The sequence below is a fragment of the Odocoileus virginianus genome, chromosome X (genome assembly GCF_023699985.2).
Source record: "Odocoileus virginianus isolate 20LAN1187 ecotype Illinois chromosome X, Ovbor_1.2, whole genome shotgun sequence".
Taxonomy (NCBI): domain Eukaryota; kingdom Metazoa; phylum Chordata; class Mammalia; order Artiodactyla; family Cervidae; genus Odocoileus; species Odocoileus virginianus.
Genome location: NC_069708.1, coordinates 29,670,520 through 29,690,015, shown reverse-complemented (window position 1 = coordinate 29,690,015; position 19,496 = coordinate 29,670,520). Strand labels below are relative to the sequence as shown.

The following is a 19,496-nucleotide window of genomic DNA, read 5'->3' as shown; positions in this document are numbered from 1 at the left end:
AGTAACCTGTTGGTTATTTAGAATCATATTGTTTAATCTCCATGTGTTTGTGTTTTTACTGTTTCTTTCCCCCAAAGTTGATATCTAGTGTTATAGTATTGTGGTCAGAAAAGATGCCTGATATGATTTCAATTTTCTTAAATTTACTGAGGCTTGATTTGTAACCCAAGATGTGGTCTATCCTGGAGAACGGTTCATGTGCACTTGAATTCTTGTCTTCTTTCATGTACACTTGTATTCTTCATTTGGATGGAATGTCCTGTAGATACCAACTAGGACCATCTGGTCTAATGTGTCATTTAAGGTTTGCATTTCCTGATTAATTTTCTGTTTTGATGATCTGTTGATGTAAGTGGGGTGTTAAAGTCCCCTACTCTTATTGTGTTACTGTCAGTTTCTCCTTTTATGTCTGTTAGTGTTTGCCTTATGTACTAAGGTGTTCCTATGTTGGGTGCATAAATATTTACAATCTTGGATTGATCCCTTGGCCATTATGTAGTATCCTTTCTTATCTCATAATATTCTTTATTTTAAGGTCTATTTTGTCTGATATGAGAATTGCTACTCTGGCTTTCTTTTGATTTCCTTGTGCATGGAATATCTTTTTCCATCCTCTCTTTGAATGTGTCTCTAGGTCTGAAGTGGGTGACTTGTAGACAGCATAAATATGGGTCTTATTTTTGTATCCATTCATTCAGTCTGTGTCCTTTATTTGGAGCATTTAATCCATTTAATTTAAAGTAATTTTGATATATATGTTCCTATGGCATTTTCTTAACTGTTTTGTTTTTGCATAGATCTTTTCCTTCTCTTGTGTTTCCTGCCTATAGAAGTCCCTTTAGCATTTGTTGTAAAGCTGGTTTGGTGATACTAAATTCTCTTAACTTTTGCTTGTCTATAAAGCTTTTGATTTCCCATATATTTTGAATGAGATCCTTGCCAAATAGAGTAATCTTGGTTGTAGAGTTTCCCCCTTTCAATACTTTAAATATATCCTGCCATTCCTTTCTGGTCTATAGAGTTTCTACTCAAAGATCAGCTGTTAATCATATGGGGTTTCCTCTTGTATGTTACTTGTTGCCTTCCCCTTGCTGCTTTTTTTCCCCCCCTCAGGAGCCATGGCATCTTCCTTTTTTTTTTTTTAATTTTTTTTCCATTTATTTTTATTAGTTGGAGGCTAATTACTTTATATCATTGCAGTGGTTTTTGTCATACATTGAAATGAATTAGCCATGGGTTTACATGTATATTATCTAGGGTGAAACAGATCACCAGACCAGGTTGGATGCATGAGACAAGTGCTCGGGGCTGGTGCACTGGGAAGACCCAGAGGGATTGGGTGGAGAGGGAGGTGGGAGGGGGGACCGGGATGGGGAATACATGTAAATCCCTTGCTGCTTTTAATATTTGTTCTTTGTGTTTAATCTTTATTAGTTTAATTAGTATGTGTCTTGGCATGTTTCTCCTTGGGTCTATCCTGTATGAGACTCTCTGTCCTTCTTGGATTTGATTGACTATTTCCTTTCCCATGTTAGGGACGTTTTCAACTATAATCTCTTCAAAAATGTTCTCAGACCCTTGATTTTTCTCTTCTTCTTCTGGGACCCCTATAATTTGAATGGTGTGGCATTTAATATTGTCCCAGAGGTCTCTGAGACTATCTTCAATTCTTTTCATTCTTTTTCCTTTATTCTGATCTTCAGCAGTTATTTCCACCATTCTATCTTCCATGTCACTATCCATTCTTCTGCCTCATTTATTCTGCTATTGATTCCTTCTAGAGTATTTTTAATTTCAGTAATTGTGTTGTTCATTTCTGTTTATTCTTTATTTCTTCTAGGTCATTGTTAAATGTGTTAATTGAATCTTTCATTTTCTCCATTCTATTTTAAAGGTTTTAAAGCATCTTTATTATCATTCCTCTGAATTATTTTTCAGGTAGTTTGCCTATTTCCTTCTTGTTTATGTGGTCTTGTGAGTTTTTATCTTATTCCTTCATTTACAAAATATTTCTCTGTCTTTTCATTTTTTTTCCAAACTTACTGTGTTTGAGTTCTCCTTTTCCCAGGCTTTGAGGTCATATTCCTTCTTCCTTTTGTTTTCTGCCCACAACTGGCCTTTTGATTAAGGTCACCTGCAATGTGTGTCTGTGAGCCAGACCTGGGCTCCACCCACTGTAGCCAGCAGAGGCAGGTTGTCCCAGAGTCAGGGCTAAGACTTGATCTGTTAACCAAGGCTTTGACAGGATCCAGGATTTTCTAATAGTGCCCATTTGCAGGCTGACTTACCCAGGAAAAGTCACCACATGATAAGTGTAAATGTCACCACATCACCAGATGGAAGGTAGATAGGAGGGCCAAGGCTATTTCAAGCCCCCAAAGATTTTCTGTGTTGTTGCTGGTAGTGTGTTTGATAGGCTGATTGGTTGGTTTTTGGAGAGGATAAGAAATGTCCTGGTCATGCCATCTGAGGAAAACTCTTATTTAAGGAACTTTTGAACTTTGCCTAGGCTGTTTTGGGATAGATATGCAGAGTCTAGGAATACATCCCATTTCCTCCTCTAAGAGATTCATGTGCAACTGTAAGACAAAACCAGACCCACCTATCAACCAAGTCATAATGATATGCCAATTAAGGAGTTAATACCAGTAAATACTACAAAGTACCCCGTTAACTGGTGGTAATTACTATCTATTGTATCTAGCTACCTCTTAATAACCTCCATGAAGCTTTGCCAAGGCTTGGAAATTAAAAATCCCTCTTGGAACCAAGAAACAGGTTTCAAGATTTGACCCAAAGTGAGGTTGTCCTGCAAGTTGTCACTAGTTCCTTTCCAACAGACTGTCCAGGGGCTTTACACCAGACACATGTGCCTCTTTGTCAGTAGTAGGAACCAGAAGGTCTAGTGGATGACTTTTCTGAACCTGAAGCTGTGTACACTCCTTTCCTCTCCTAGACCTGTACCCCTGCTCCGACCCAGGGAGAAAGGGAGGCAAATTCTTGTGATCAAGAAGATCACAAGAGTAGCTCAAGAGGGAGAAGTTCATTCATTGTTTCATGTCCTCAGACTAAGACACTTACCAGCACAATGTGTTTGAACAAATCACTTTCCCTCTCTGGGCCTCAGTTCCTCAGTTTATAAAATGAGGAATTTGGGACTATGAGTTGATGAAGATATGTTTCAGCTTTAAACTTCCAAGATTATTTTATTTTTTTGTAAGTGGTAAAACTGGGTCAACTAAGAGTGGGAAAAGGGAGAGAATGTCAGATAGGTAGGGGCAATGGACAGCAGAAGCACTGAGCCATAAGCCTAGTACTGCTTCTGACTGGTTATTGCCTCTTCCTCCCTTGGAACTCCCTCTTGGAACAATAGAAAACAAGAGCTGCTTGGGCCCTACCTCTCTCCTAGGGAATATGTTGAGAAATTAGCTATGTGGGTGGGCAAAGACTGCTTCCACTCCTCAAGATAAAGCTCTGGCCAAATGCTAACTTACCCTGATTTCCAGCACCCTTTGGCCACAATGGGGACATGTGGAAGAAGCTGGGAAAGCCACATATAGTCCTATACAAAAAGTCACCCAGGTAAGGTCTTGTTGATTTTGGCACAGGAAGTTAAATTTTCATAATTGGTTTATCTCAATCACAGGCTTTTGGTTTGACCTTGGTCAAGTCACTTATCATGTCTGGGACTTGGTTCTGCCATCCATCACTTAGGGTAAAGCAGAATATGAAAAGAATGCTACACAGGAGTTCAGTTCTGCCATGACTATCTGAGTCTTTTCCTCAGTTTCTCCATCACTGTAATGAGAGGTTGGACTGGATGGACCATAATGGTGCCCCTAAGCTCTGACAAAGCAGATTCACCAACTCTTGCAAATCTAACACAAAGTTAAAAACAATAGGAAACCTTATTCATATCCTCATCCAAGATATATGAGGGTATTTAGGAAAACAGTTGGGGCTATCAGAAGACAGAGAAATCCCTGCTGTGTGTAGTCAGGGCCCCTTGGAAGTGCTTTCAGGACATCTCCAGTAGAGTCAGAACTCAACCAACTTCCAAATGGATTCCTTATGAACCACATGTTATCTGGGGCTGCTGTTACGCCCCCATAGGGTTCCACACTTGGGTACCTTCTGGTACACTTGCTATCCAGTAGATAAAGACAGACAGATTGAACAGTAGTCTGTATTCAAGCCAGACCAGAGCCTAGTTCACACAGAATGTGGCCTCTCAAGCATGGATACTGCCCAAAATATACGGCTATCTGTGTCACTTTGAGAAGGAATATAAGTTTGCAGAGTTAAAACATTTTTTACTTCTCAAAGCCTGGTCACATTTTTATTTCTTTTGATCCTCACGTGTGAGGTGAGATAGGAAGAAAAGAATTATTCTCATCATACAGAAGAGGAAAGTGAGGACTGGAGAGGGCAAGTGAGGTCTGGCCTTTTCTGGCACTTTTTTTGTGTCCATCAAGAGGATGGCATTTGAGAGCCAGTGTTTGGTGTCAAGTAGTTCTGGAGGTATAAGAAGTGGTGCACTTGGGCTTAGAGGAGAGAGACATTGGGCCACTGAGTACTACAGATGCCTAAGACCCTCCAAGAGTGTATAAGGTACCAATGAGTTCAGTTCTCAGGGCAGGTAGCGTCTAATTCCTGGCTTCAGTTTCCCTCTTTCAGATGGTAGAACTTCTATAAATAAATATTTTCTTTGAAAGTGTTCTTAGAGCTTCATTTATAGTGGCTGCTTTTACTAGATCCGTATTCCATCTTGAGGAAGGAGCAGAACAGGGATGATGATATTCACTTGAAACCTAGGGAAACTGAGGCTTTGAGACTTTGATTGATTTCCCATGTTACATAGCAAGCTGTGTCAGATATACCCTACCATTATATCCCAAAGGCTGGAGATAACCTAGCATCATGTGTCAGGCTATTCTGTCCACAGTCAACAGGGTGGTCACACTCACCTGCAAGTAGATCTTCTTAAGTCCAGGAATGGAGTCACTGACACGGCCTGACACAAGGCGCCCAAGGCCTGAGGTAGCCCCAATACACACCAAGAGCACCCAGGTCTGCTTGATTTCCAAGAATTCCTCTTCCACATACTTCATCTGAAAAGCATAACACCAGGCCCCCAGGATAAGAGAAAGAAGAGGATCTGACTGGTTAATTGTTAGCATACCCAGAATCCTCTACTGCTTACTTCCCTGGAACATGACAAGAGTGCTTTCTCCTGCAGCCCCCTCCCCTGTAGCCTTAGCTCCAGAACCAGCTCTCTGGTTGTTTCTAACAGCTTAAAAGGCTGCACATCTCTTGGCTCTCTGGATTTTGGGCTTTTGAGCAACAGCTGAGGACAGTGGGTGTCTCTAAGCCTCTTCCAAGCCTTGGCAGGACAGAATACAGCTTTAACAACTGAAAGAAATCTAGGAATTCCTTTATTGTCTCCCCATTCCCTGACCCAGAACTGACAGCCTAGGGCAACAACAGGTCACCAAGGGAGAAGGATCCATCAACTTCCAGGTAACACTCCAAAACTATGTTTTAAGAAACACAATGTCTGTGCAAGATAACAGCTGGAAACAACCAACATTTCTGTGATCATGTAAGTTGGGTAGATGCTGGTTAAACAAAGCTGAATAGAGTTTTTTACTGTATTTTGGGATCTCTTGGTACCTTTATAAGATTGCTACACATTATGAAGGTAGACAGATCTAGTATACATTATTTCCTAAACAAAATTACTTGACTACAAAGGCCAGCATTCCTTAAGACACTCTCTTAGAAAACCCTATTGTTGGTTCATCTAGGGGCAGTCTTCTGTATCTCAGTGATGCTTATCTTCTCTTGAGCATCCATCTAGATTTATCAGTAGGGGAAACCATAGGCATAGGTCTTTCCCTAAGGAACTTCCCCCATTTCCCACTGAGGTCTTCCCTCATCCTGTGCTGTTTCCTACTCTCCAAATACCTCTTTTGTCTTTTTCCAAAGATCCTAGCTCTGCCCTTTCAATGTCCTCTGCTCCTACCCTCTGAACTTCAGGCAGATTACATGAAGCTTCTTGGGGTCAGGTAGGGTAGACCAACCCTTGTATTTCTCACCAGGTGTACATAGGGAACGAAGTAGCCAAGGGCAGCAGCAGCAATCCCGAAGGCCCAGATGCGGTAGGTACGTTGGCGAAACACTCGCATGTTGAAGTACTTCCTGAGCTGAGCCAGAAAGCGTTGGCACAGGGTGTGGACACCTCTCTTGCTTGGGGTGTCTTGTGAGCTTGGCAGGAGAGGTCGGTAGGTGAGTGAAAGCAGCGTAAGAATAAACATAAAGGTACTCAGCACCTGGAAGGTTTGAGCGAGCTTGATCTTAGCCCCCAGTGTTTTGATGAGGAGGGGGAAGGATATGGAGAAGATGCTACTCCCAGCAGACACCACACCATTGGCCAGACCCAGACGGCGTTGGAAGTAATGGCCCAGGATGACAAGAGATGGCTGAAAGGCGAAGGAACAGCCACAACCAAAGAGAATCCCATAGGTGAAGTAACGCAGGCTTAGTGAGCTGTGGGAGAGACACCAAGAGCTATTCTCAGAAGCCTGACCAGCAATTTATCTGCCCTTCTCCACCCCACCCCTCCAGCCCCCCTCCTCTGCCCCCCGCACCAAGATCTATATCCCCCACCCTCAACCCACAGCCCCAGTTACTGCTGACCCTCAGAATAGACAAGAAATAGAACCTTCTGATCCCCATTTTATAGATAGGGAGACAGAGTTTCAGAGAATTTACCCAAGATAGCATAACTGGGGGCTTCTCTGGTAGCTCAGCTGGTAAAGAATCCACCTGCAATGCAGGAGGCCCTGGTTTGATTCCTGGGCTGGGAAGATCCCCTGGAGAAGGGATAGGCTACCCACTTCAGTATTCTTGGGCTTCTCTGGTGGCTTGGATGGTAAAGAATCTGCTTGCAATGTGGGAGACCTGGGTTTGATCCTTGGCAACCCACTCCAGTATTCTTGTGTGGAGAATCCCCATGGACAAAAGGGCCTGGTGGGCTACAGTTCATGGGGTCGCAAAGAGTTGGACATGATTGAGAGGCTAAGCACAGCACAGCACAGCATAACTGGGGATGAGCAAAGCTTGGACTTGTCTCTAGGCCTGTGTGACTCTAGTTTGAATCATAGGGCCCCATCAGTACTGTTCAAAAGAAAGCCACAACTATCCTATGCAAAGTCTAGATGAGAGGCTACAAGAGTAAATTAGTGGCTTAGAGAGAACAGTTTCACTTACTGCTCATCTAGACAACATGGGTAGGGTGGTAACCAAAGCTTTATCCCAAGTAACAAGAAAATTCTGCAAGGAGCCAAGATTCTGGATGTTTGAGACCCTCCATGGTACTCTTCAGTGTCTTTCTCCATGTTCAGGGCCCTTAATATTTCAGAGTGGTTGGTGGTATCCTTAGAGATACTCCTTCCCCAACCATGCCCATGGTCTGGATATCCCAAAACCCTTTACTCCAGGCCCTAGATAATCTCCATAGGGATCCTAAGATAAGGAGTTCCTTTAACTTCTGAATCCTGGCCCCTGTTCTTGGACATTATATGGACTAGTTTCCCAGAGTAGCTTGGCTACTTGGTGGGAAATGGGACCTCAAAGAAATTATTGGCCTGGCCAAGTAGGACAAGTTCTGGCTAAAACTCTTAGGCTCTGCTTTGGCCATAACCTTCTATAACAGAAGGCAAAGTATCAGAATGGAAAAGGCTATGGGAAGGTCAGCTTGGCTTGCAATCTGCCATCAGATGACACTGGCATAAACTAGTAAAAAAATTATTTTCTTTATGATGCCTCCACATATTTTGCAATACTTTTAATCTGGCCACTTAATAACTTAGTGCTTTCCATGGTCTGGTAGTTCCTCTTCATAAATAGACCTAGTCCTCATACTAAAGGACTGGACCTATGGCACAGAGATGAAGTAGTGCTAGCTCTCATGATTCTAAGACAGTCACTGTCATCATTGCTTTCCATCTGTTTGCATTCATTAGGTATGAGCAAGGGCTTTGGTTTCAAAAGGGTTGCCTCTACTTAGAACACATAGCTAAGCCAATTGCTCCTCTTCTGTCAAATTCCTTGGGGCTTCCTTCCATTTGAATCGAGGTACCCTTTGGGATTGACCCAAGCTAGGGGCCTTGCTAAGGGAAATGCATTATGAAGGTCTGAAGGAGACACTCAGGGAGGGGGCCAGTGGGAGTAAAGCATGGGATTCTGTTCAGGGAGCTGTGTAGTGGATCTATTTCTACCTGGGCCCCGAGGCAGGAGGCCCCTGAGTAGGTTTGCCAAAGCCCTGCCTAAACTTTGCCCCATCTCACACCATCCAAAGGAACTCAGAGCCCTGATTTAGACACAACAGGAGAGATAACTTGGAGTTCTAGCCATAAACAGAACCATATTCCACTGGATGTGAAGCCATCCAGAAAGTTTCTTGGCTCTAAAGATGTTCTTACAGAAAGGGCAAAGGGAGTAGGGGAGGAGCTTAAGGGCTGGGGAACAGTGTGCCTAAAGAAGAATGCCAGGAGAAAGCACATATGAGCTCTTTCCCCTCCTGTAACTGAGCTCATGCGGATTGGAAAGAAAATGGGATCCGTATGTTGCTAATTTGTTTACACTTTGCTCTGCTTGGCCTTAAACACAGGCCACTGCTGAGTAGTGCTGAGGCTGGAGCTGCTTCTGAGGCCTAACTCCTTCTCACAAGAAGCCAGGCACCAGCCTGCTGAGGGCAAATGAGGCCGGCCACCAGAGGGGTCCTGAAAAGATTTGGAGCTACAGCCCTGGGAGGGCTGAGCAGATTACAGACAGGATGTGGTTTTCCCTGCCTCTGTTCCAATTGGATAGAACCAAGCCAAGAAACTATTGCAGGCCAGACCCAAGCTCTGCTGGAGGGTAGACTGGGCAGCCAGAAATGCTCAAGTCATAAAGTGGGCTCAACCTCACAGGGCCCAGTTGTGACAGAACACGATTATCATTCTCTGCTGTGAGTGGATCCTTAGGCCTAGAGTGCATAACCATGGTCCTTCTCTGGGAAGCCAATCTCAGAAAACAAGTCTCTGACACGTTAGCTGTGTCTCCAGGCCAGCATTCTCCTACACCAGGAGATTGGAAGTAGGAGGTACCATAACTTTCAAAGTGTCTTTGGCAGAAAATTATTGGAGTTCTTTTGGAATGCCATATTCCTCAAGCTGTGGTGGAGGGTTTTGCCTTCTCCCCTCTCCTACACATATGCTTCTGGAGAGCAGCAGAGATAAGGAGAATATGAACTTGTAACCTACTCCTTGCCGGACACTGACCAAATTCTGCCAGTGGGATCTATGGGACCAGAATTTGAGTTTACCCAGTTTAGGCCTAGTCGGATAGCTGGGTTTGGGGTCTGTATCTCAGTGAGGGATGCTGCTGAACATCCTTTCTCATGCCCAAGACATGAATCTTTTTCCCAAACTGTCCTAACATTTGTTGTTGTTTGGTCTCTAAGTCATGTCCAACTTTTGCTACCCCATGGACTGCAGCAAACCAGGCTTCCCTGTCCTTCACTGTCCCCTGGAGTTTGCTCAAACTCATGTCCATTGAGTTGGAGATGCTATCTAACAATCTCACCCACTGCCACCCTCTTTTCTTTTTGCTTTCAATCTTTCCCAGCATCAGGGTCTTTTCATTGCCATGCAGAAATGGAAACGGATCAGAAATACCAAACAGCCTTGGGCTCAGCTGACCTCTTTTTCAGCATAAGATTACCCAAGAATCCTCTAATGGTAGGTGTTCACATGGTCTTACTCTAGATTTTCATTCCTAGGAGGGCAGTTGAGGTCATGAGATGTGTGACATATTGAAGGGAAATAGAATGGCAGAGTGGAAGACACACCTGAAAAGACCTGATCTAATTTCATGTTGTAGATATAAAAATTGAGGCCCAGAGAGGGAAATGATACTCATCAATTGTTCCATTGCCATTCAGTGGCCTGGGCTCAGCTGTATGAATGCCCAAGCTTAAGCTTCTCTCACCACTTTGGAAATGTTGAGTCCTCTTTGGGTATATTCCCTACCAATATGTCCTTGCGGACCTTATCTAGATAAATCCCATTGAACAATAATTCCTGGGAGCAAGGTATTTGAAGACCCTACATGGAAAAGGCCATAGGGGATTCTGCAATGAGAAGAGTGTCTCCATTTGAGGCCCAGAAAGAAGCCAAGGGCAAATGGCCAGCAATTCTTAGCCTTACCTGGTGAAGGAGCTGGTATGGAGGCCAATGAAAGCAACAGCAGCCCCTGCAGTTGCTGTGATTCGGCAGCCCAAACGATCAGTGAATATACTCACAATGGGAGAACAGAAGAAGATCATTCCCATTGAGAGGGCTCCTACCCATGCTGCAGAGAAAAGAAGCACAAAGACATTTTAGTTTAATGTGGTACCTGGTGGTGCAGCTGGTACGTCAGTTCTTCTCTGACCTTTCACAGGGGGCATTGTGTTGGCCTGCACTGCCAGCCTGCTAGTTCCTGATGGCCAGAGAGGTTAGGCAATTTTCCAAGTGCCTATAACAAGGCAATATGAGAACCAGGGGTCTAGTTCATAAGCATACCCAGAACTTCAAAGCTGGGGCAAGAGGCCTTTAGAGATCAAGTCTGTGGTAGAGTTGTCAGGCTAGATACCACACAGTTGCACTACATTTCTTAGCCTGTTTCCTGTGGCTATTTGGTATGATCATGTGACAGAATTCTGACCAATAGAATGTGGGTAAAAAGGACACATGCCACTTCTGGGTTTGGACCATGAAAAGACTCCCATGATGTTTCTGCTTTCTTGGTGGCCATAATGGCAGAGTGACCTTGGATGCCATGTATTAAGACTGGCAGAACTGCCATCAGTTCTGTCTGGGACCCTGAATGGAGTGGAGTTCCTCCTTTCTCTCAAGTCTGGGGAACCCTTGCCCTGAATGTTACCTAATAATTAAACTTCTTTTCCTTTAAACTACTGAATTTTCGAGGACTATTTGTTATAGCAGTTAAATAAACACAAACAAAGACAAAGAGATTCCTCTACTACCATTTTATTGATAAAGAAACAAGTCTAGAAACGTGAAGGGACTTGCCAAACATCACATAGCAAGTTAAGTGGCAGAGCTGGGCCTCAGACCTAACTCTCCTTATTTCTAGTCCAATGTTCATTGTATTATCTCTCTAATTAGGATTAATGAAGCTCCCATCATTGGAAGTGTGCAAGCAGAGGCTAGATATAAAACAGGGGATTCAACCACTGGTGTCAGATTTGGACTAGCCAGCATTTCAGGCTTCCTTCCAGGGATACTAAGCCAGATTTATAGCCTTAGGCACTAGGCTACTTGGTTTCAGTGCCAAGGAACATGAAAGTTAATTAAGCCTTCAGAAGCTTAGGTAAGATTTGTCTTGGTCACTATAACAGTCCTGTGAAAATGCTAAGACTAAGGAGTAAGGAAGGCCACAGACAAAGGCCTCCTGGAATTGACACAGGGCAGGTTCAGGAGTCACCCAAAGATTTATAAGGACACTGTACAAGAGAGTCATATAACCCTCCCGCTGAAATCCTTCATCAGAGCCCATGTTTGGCAAATCCCCGACTCTAAACTCAAATAAGAAGAGTTTACTCTGTTTATAAAGGCTGTTAAGTGTTTGTAACAATCCTCAACAGGGAGGAAGAAATTTGCCCTTTTACTTAGATTCTTGCTCAGCCATCAGAAAGAAAACACAAGTTTTTTTGTTTTGTTTTGTTTTTTTTGAAGGCTGTTACCAAGTTTCATCGTGAGCCTCTCTTTTCTAGGCTAAACAATCTTAGTTTCCCTAACTTTTCTTCTTAGCTTTAATTCCTAATTCTGTAATTCCTTTGAGAGCTCTCCTCTGGGTATGTTCCAAGTCTTCTTCATCATCATCAAAAAGTATTCACTGAGTGTCACCTGAACAGCAAGCCAGGCCAGCTTCTGGCTGTCTTGAATTGTGCAGCCCCAGAAGGGCCAGAGGAGTACAGTCTGAGGTTAGACTAGTCTACTGTCTGTGTCTCTTACCTCAGTACCTAATAGGTTGTTGATTCCCAGATCTCCACTGGGAATCTTTATTTTGCTAGGGGTGCCATCTTGAATCTTAGTGGCTGGCTCCAAAAGCACTTGGCCTGAGACAGCAGGAGACCTGAACTCTCATCAGAATTTTACCTTATACCTTTTGATTTCACCTCTTATCAGTTATGGGACCTTGAGCAAGTCACACAGCACTCCTCTAATCCTCAGTCTTCTCATTTATAAAATGGAGATTGAAATTCTCCATATGCCTTCCTCAAAGTTTTTTTTTAATCTAATGATTATCAAATGTGATCATATGTATGAAAGCTTTGTAGATACCAATAATCACACCATATATAAAAATTAATACAAATGAATCAAGTAAAACAAAATATTTAGAAGCAAGTATAGGAGAAAATCTTTGTAGCCTTTAGTTAGGCAAAGATTTCATAATTACCAAAAGTATGATCCATTAAAAAATCAATACACTAGACTTCATCAAAATGTAAAACTTTTGCTCTTTGAAAAATACTGTTATGAACACGAAAGGGCAAGACACAGACAGAGAAAAATATTTACAACACACACGTCTTATAAAAGTCTGGTATCCAGAGTACAAGTGTGAGTTGACTCTCATAACTCAGTAAGAAGTCAGCAAAGAATCCAGTTTAAAATCTGGGCAAAAGATTTGAACAGACATTTTACACACACACAAATGTATGACATGAATAGTAATTGAGTACATGAAAAGATGTTCAATATTATTAATCATTCAAGAAATGCATATTGAAACCTGTATAACCACTAAAAAAGCTTTTATAAAAATTGTCATTACCTAGTACTGGTGAGGATGTAGAGGAACTGGAAATTTCATACAATGCTGATGGGAATGCAAAAATGGTATACCTGCTTTGGAAAACAGTTTGGCAGCTTCTTAAAAGTTAAACATACAATTACCCTATGATCCTGAAATCACTCTCTTGGGTACTTAGCCAAGATAAATGAAAAATTATATTCATAAAACAACCTGTACCTAGATGTTTTTGCAGATTTTTCATAACTGCCAAAACATGTCAAAAACTCAAAATGTACTTCAACTGATGAATGGATAAATAAGTGAATATACATTAATATAGTGGAATACAATGCTGCAATAAACAGTAATAAACTACTGATACATGAAATGACTAGAACAATTATCAAAGGCATTATGTGAAAAGAAGCCAGACACAAATGATTCCATTTATATGTAATCCCAGAAAGGCAAAACTGGGCAAACAGATCAGTGAATGCCAGGAGGAAAGGTGAGGGGAAATGACTCATTATAGAGGAGTATGGGGGAACTTTCTGGAGTAATGAAATGGAGCAATGAAATGTGATATAGCTTGACTGTAAGTGGTGGTATTCTTTAGTCAAAATTCATAGAATTCAGCATATAAAAAGAGTGGCTATTACCATATGTAAACTATACCTCAATAAATCTGTTATAAAAAAAAAGAGAAGAGGAAAAGGGGCAGAGAAGCAAGAAGTGCCAGTGGGAGATCTCATTTATGATATATGTATTTTTATTCTGGCCAGATTAAAAAAAAATTAGTTCAAGTGTATTGAACTTGAACAAAAAGGAAAATTAGTTAAATTCGGTAAATTATCTTACTGACATTTTATCAACTACAACTCACTAATATCTGGCCCTTCTGAATATCTAAAATACAATGAAAACTGATAATGATTGGGCTTTAAAGTATCTTTTACACAGTCAAAGAAAGTTTAAATTACATTGGATATAGCTCTTTATGTTAATGACATATTCATCATTATGGTATCATATAGAATATTTTCACTGCTGTAAAAATCCATGCTCTGCCTATTCATCCCTATTACCCTCCCAACCTCTGGCAACAACTGATCTTTTTACTGTCTCCATAGTGTTGCCTTTTCCAAAATGTTATATAATTGGAATCATAGAGTGAATAGTCTCTTCAGATTGGCTTCTTTCACTTTCATATATTTAAATTTCCCCCATACCAAAACCTGACAAAGATGCCACAAAAAAGAAAACTACAGGCCAATATCACTGATGAACATAGATGCAAAAATCCCTAACAAAATTCTAGCAAACAGAATACAACAACATATTAAAAAAATCATACATCATGACCAAGTGGGCTTTATCCCAGGGATGCAAGGATTCTTCAATATCCGCAAATCAATCAATGTAATACACCACATTAACAAATTGAAAAATAAAAACCATATGATTATCTCAATAGATGCAGACAAAGACTTTGACAAAATTCAACATCCATTATGATAAAAGAAAAAAAAAAAACTCTCCAGAAAGCAGGAATAGAAGGAACATAACTCAACATAATAAAAGCTGTATATAACAAACCTACAGCAAACATTATCCTCAGTGGTGAAAAATTGAAAGCATTTCCCCTAAAGTCAGGAACAAGACAAGGGTGCCCACTCTCACCACTACTATACAACATAGTTTTGGACATTTTGGCCACAGCAATCAGAGCAGTAAAAGAAATAAAAGGAATCCAGATTGGAAAAGAAGAAGTAAAACTCTCACTGTTTGCAGATGACATGATCCTCTACATAGAAAACCCTAAAGACTCCACCAAAAAATTACTAGAGCTAATCAATGAATATAGTCAAGTTGCAGGATATAAAATCAACACACAGAAATCCCTTGCTTTCCTATACACTAACAACGAGAAAACAGAGAAATTAAGGAAACAATTCCATTCACCATTGCAACGAAAAGAATAAAATACTTAGAAATATATCTATCTAAAGAAACAAAAGAGATTTTTATATATAGAAAACTATAAAACACTAGTGAAAAAAATCAGAGGGGACACAAACAGATGGAGAAATATACCGTGTTCATGGACCGGAAGAATCAACATAGTGAAAATGAGTATACTACCCAAAGCAATCTATAGATTCAATGCAATACCTACCAAGCTACCAACAGTATTTTTCACAGAATTAGAACAAATACTTTCACAATTTGTATGGAAATACAAAAAACCTCAACTAGACAAAGCAGGAGAAAGAAGAATGGAATTGGAGGAATCAACCTGCCTGACTTCAGGCTCTACTACAAAGCCACAGTCATCAAGACAGTATGGTACTGGCATAAAGACAGAAATATAGATCAATGGAACAGAATAGAAAGCCCAGAGATAAATCCACAAACCTAAGGACACCTTATCTTTGACAAAGAAGACAAGAATATACAATGGAGAAAAGACAATCTCTTTAACAAGTGGTGCTGAGAAAACTGGCCAACCACTTGTAAAAGAATGAAACTAGGACACTTTCTAACACCACACACAAAAATAAACTCAAAATGGATTAAAGATCTAAATGTAAGACCAGAAACTATAAAACTCCTAGAGGAGAACATAGGCAAAACACTCTCCGACATAAATCACAGCAGGATCCTCTATGACCCACCTCCCAGAATATTGGAAATAAAAGCAAAAATAAACAAATGGGACCTAATGAAACTCAAAAGCTTTTGCACAACAAAGGAAACTATAAGCAAGGTGAAAAGACAGCCTTTAGAATTGAAGAAAATAATAGCAAACGAAGCAACAGACAAAGGATTAATCTCAAAAATATACAAGCAACTCCTGCAGCTCAATTCCAGAAAAATAAATGACCCAATCAAAAAATTGCGCCAAAGATCTAAACAGACATTTCTCCAAAGAAGACATACAGATGGCTAACAAACACATGAAAAGATGCTCAACATCAGTCATTATCAGAGAAATGCAAATCAAAACCACAATGAGGTACCATCTCACGCCAGTCAGGATGGCTGCTATCCAAAAGTCTACAAGCAATAAATGCCAGAAAGGGTGTGGAGAAAAGGGAACCCTCTTACACTGTTGGTGGGAATGCAAACTAGTACAGCCACTATGGAGAACAGTGTGGAGATTTCTTAAAAAACTGGAAATAGAACTGCCATGTGACCCAGCAACCCCACTGCTGGGCATATGCACTGAAGAAGCCAGAATTGAAAGAGACACGTGTACCCCAATGTTCATCACAGCACTCTTTATAATAACCAGGACATGGAAGCAATCTAGATGTCTATCAGCAGACAGATGAATAAGAAAGCTGTAGTACATATACACAATGGAATATTACTCAGCCATTAAAAAGAGTACATTTGAATCAGTTCTAATGAGGTGGATGAAACTGGAGCCTATTATACAGAGTGAAATAAGCCAGAAAGAAAAACACCAATACAGTATACTAATGCATATATATGGGGTTTAGAAAGATGGTAATGATAACATTGTATGTGAGACAGCAAAAGAGACACAGATATATAGAACAGTTTTTGGACTCTGTGGGAGTGGGCAAAGGTGGGATGATTTGGGAGAATGGCATTGAAATATGTATATTATCATATGTGAAACGAATCACCAGTCCAGGTTCGATGCATGATACAGGGTATTTGGGGCTGGTGCACTGGGATGGGGAGGGAGGTGGGAGGGGGGTTCAGGATGGGGAACACATGTACACCTGTGGTGGATTCATGTCAATGTATGGCAAAACCACTACAATATTGTAAAGTAATTAGCCTCCAATTAAAATAAATAAATTTATATTTAAATAAATAAATAAATAAATTCCCCCCATGTATTTTCATGACTTGAAAGATGTTTTTCAGCACTGAATAATATTCCATTGTCTGGATGTACCACAGTTTATTTAATTAACTCACTCCCCAAAGGAATCTTGGTTGCTTCCACATTTCGGCAATTATGAATAAAGCTGCTATAAAGAGATGTGTGTAAATTTTTGTGTTGATGTATGTTCTTGACTCATTTGGTTAAGCACTAAGGAGCATGCTAAATTTTATGTTTAGTTTTGTAAGAAATTGCCAAGTTTTCTTCCAAAGTGGTTGTACCATTTTGCATTCTCAACGAGTGAGTTCTTGTTGTTCTACATCCTTACCAGCATTTGGTGGTGTCCGTGTCCCAGATTTTGGTCATTCTGATAGGTATGTAGTGGCATCTCATTGCTTTCATTTGTATTTTCTTGATGACATATAGCATTGAGTATCTTTTAATATGTTTATTTGTCATCTATATATTTTCTTTTATGAGCTGTCTGTTAAGGTCTTTGGGCCATTTTTTAAAGTGGGTTGATTATTTTCTCATTGTTGAGTCTTAGGAGGTCTTTGTACATTTTGGATAGCAGTCCTTTATCAGATATGTCTTTTGCAAATGTTTTCTTTCCATCTGTGGCTTAGCTTCTCATTCTCTTGACATTGTCTTTTGCAGAGCAGAAGTTTTAAATTTTTATGAAGTCCAATTATTTCTTTCATGGATTATGACTTGGTCTTGAGCCTAAAAAGCTGTAATCAAACCCAAGGTCATCGAAGTTTACCCTAAGTTATTTTCTAGGAGTTTTTTAGAGTTTCATGTTTTATATTTAAGGGCTTCCCTAGTGACTCTGATAATAAAGAATCTGCCTGCAACGTCTCCTGGGGAAGAGAATGGCTACCCCAGCCAGTATTCTTGCCTGGAGAATTCCATGGACAGAAGAGCCTGGCGGGCTATAGTCCATGGGATTGCAAAGAGTCGGACATGACTGAGCAACTAACACTTTCACTTTCAAAGAACTAAACATTTAGTGTTTATACAAATGTTTTATATTTAGGTCAGTGATCCATTCTGTTAATTTTTGAGAAGGAGGTAATGTCTGTGTCTAGATTAATTTTTTTTTGCATGTGGATATCCAGTTGTTCCAGAAACATTTCCTGAAAATATTACTTTTGCTCTACTGTATTGTCTTTGCTTCTTTGTCACAGATTGGTTGGCTATATTTCTGTGGATCTATTGATATTTCTGGGCCTTCTACTCTGTTCCATTGATCTATTTATCTATTCTTTCATCAATACCACACAGTCTTGAATATTGTAGCTTTATAGTAAGTCTTGAGGTCAAGAAATGACAGTTCTCCAACTTTTTTCATCTCTTCCAATACTGTGTTGGTTATTTGGAGTCTTTTGCTTCTCTGTGTAAACTTTAGAATTGGTTTGTCAATATCCACAAAACAAATTGCTCAGATTTTGATTGTGATTGCACTGAATCTATATATCAAGTTGGGAAGGACTGATATCCTGACAATATTGAGTCTTCCTGTTCATGAACATAGAATATTTCTCCATTTATTTAGTTCTTTGGATTTCTCTCCATTTATTTAGTTCTTTGAATTTTAGTTCATCAAAATTTTGTAGTTTTTTCATAGAAATTTGTACATATTTTGTTAGATTTATACCTAAGTATTTCATATTTGGGGGTGCTAATGTAAATGGTATTCATTTTAAAATTTTCAAATTCTACTTGTTCATTGCTAGTATATAGGAAAGTGACTTTTGTATATTAATCTGATATCCTGAAACATTGCTGTAATTGCTTTTAAGTTCCAGAATTTTTTGTCAATTCTTTCATATTTTCTACATAGATTACTTTGTCATCTGTGAACAAAGAAAGTTTATGTCTTCCTTCCCAGTCTGTATACTTGTATTTCTTTTTCTTGTATTATTATTTCAGCTAGAACTTCTACTACAATGTTAAAGGAGTAGTGAGAAGGGACAGCCTTGTCTTGCACCTGACCTTAGTAGGAAAGCAGAAATTTTCTCACCATTTTGTATGATATTATCAGTAGTTTTTAAAATATAGATTTAAAAAAGTTAACCTGAGTGTTTTTAACTTTTAACTTTTGAAATAATTATAAAGTCACAGGAAATAGTCAAGATAGTCCAGAGACTTCTCATGAACCCTTCACCCAGTTTCCTCTAATGATTACATCTTATATAACTAGACTATAATATCAAAACCAGAAAGTTTCACTGCTATAATATGTGTACATACTTATCATTTTATTGCATATATAGATTTCTATAACCACCACTGCAATCAAGATACAGAACTATTCCATCACCACAAAAATCTCCTTTGTGCTACTCCTTTATAGTCACACCCAGTCCACCATCCCTAACTCTTGGCAACCACTATTTTTGTTTTTATCTCTATAATAGTATTTCATGAAACATATAAATTGAGTCATATAATCTGTAACTTTTTGAAATTGGCTTTTTCAACCAGCATGATTCCCTGGAGATATATATTTGAAGTTTCTTGTAGACAGCTTATGGTTGGGGTATTTTTTTCCTGCCAATCTCTGTTTTTTATTTGATGTATTTAGACCATTTGCAAGAACAATCATTGATATGTGAGAGTTGGACCATAAGGAAGGTTAAGTGATAAAGAATTGATGCTTTTGAATTGTGGTGCTGGAGAAGACTCTTGAGAGTCCCTTGGACTGCAAGGAGATCAAACCAGTCAATCCTAAAGGAAATCAACCCTGAATATTCATTAGAAGGACTGATGCTGAAGTTGA

At 40.0% G+C, this 19,496-nt stretch overlaps 1 protein-coding gene across 2 annotated transcripts in view; it reads right to left on the bottom strand.

Moving 5' to 3' along the window:
* SLC16A2 (solute carrier family 16 member 2) overlaps window positions 1–19,496 on the bottom strand; it is a 129,216-nt gene that overhangs the window by 10,038 nt on the left and 99,682 nt on the right. For both annotated transcript variants that reach the window (XM_070462089.1, XM_020896373.2), the window contains 3 exons: window positions 10,254–10,398; window positions 6,099–6,549; window positions 4,968–5,111 (listed from right to left, as the gene is read on the bottom strand). In XM_070462089.1, coding sequence (XP_070318190.1) covers window positions 4,968–5,111; window positions 6,099–6,549; window positions 10,254–10,398 — 740 coding nt within the window. The remainder of the gene's footprint in view (window positions 1–4,967; window positions 5,112–6,098; window positions 6,550–10,253; window positions 10,399–19,496) is intronic.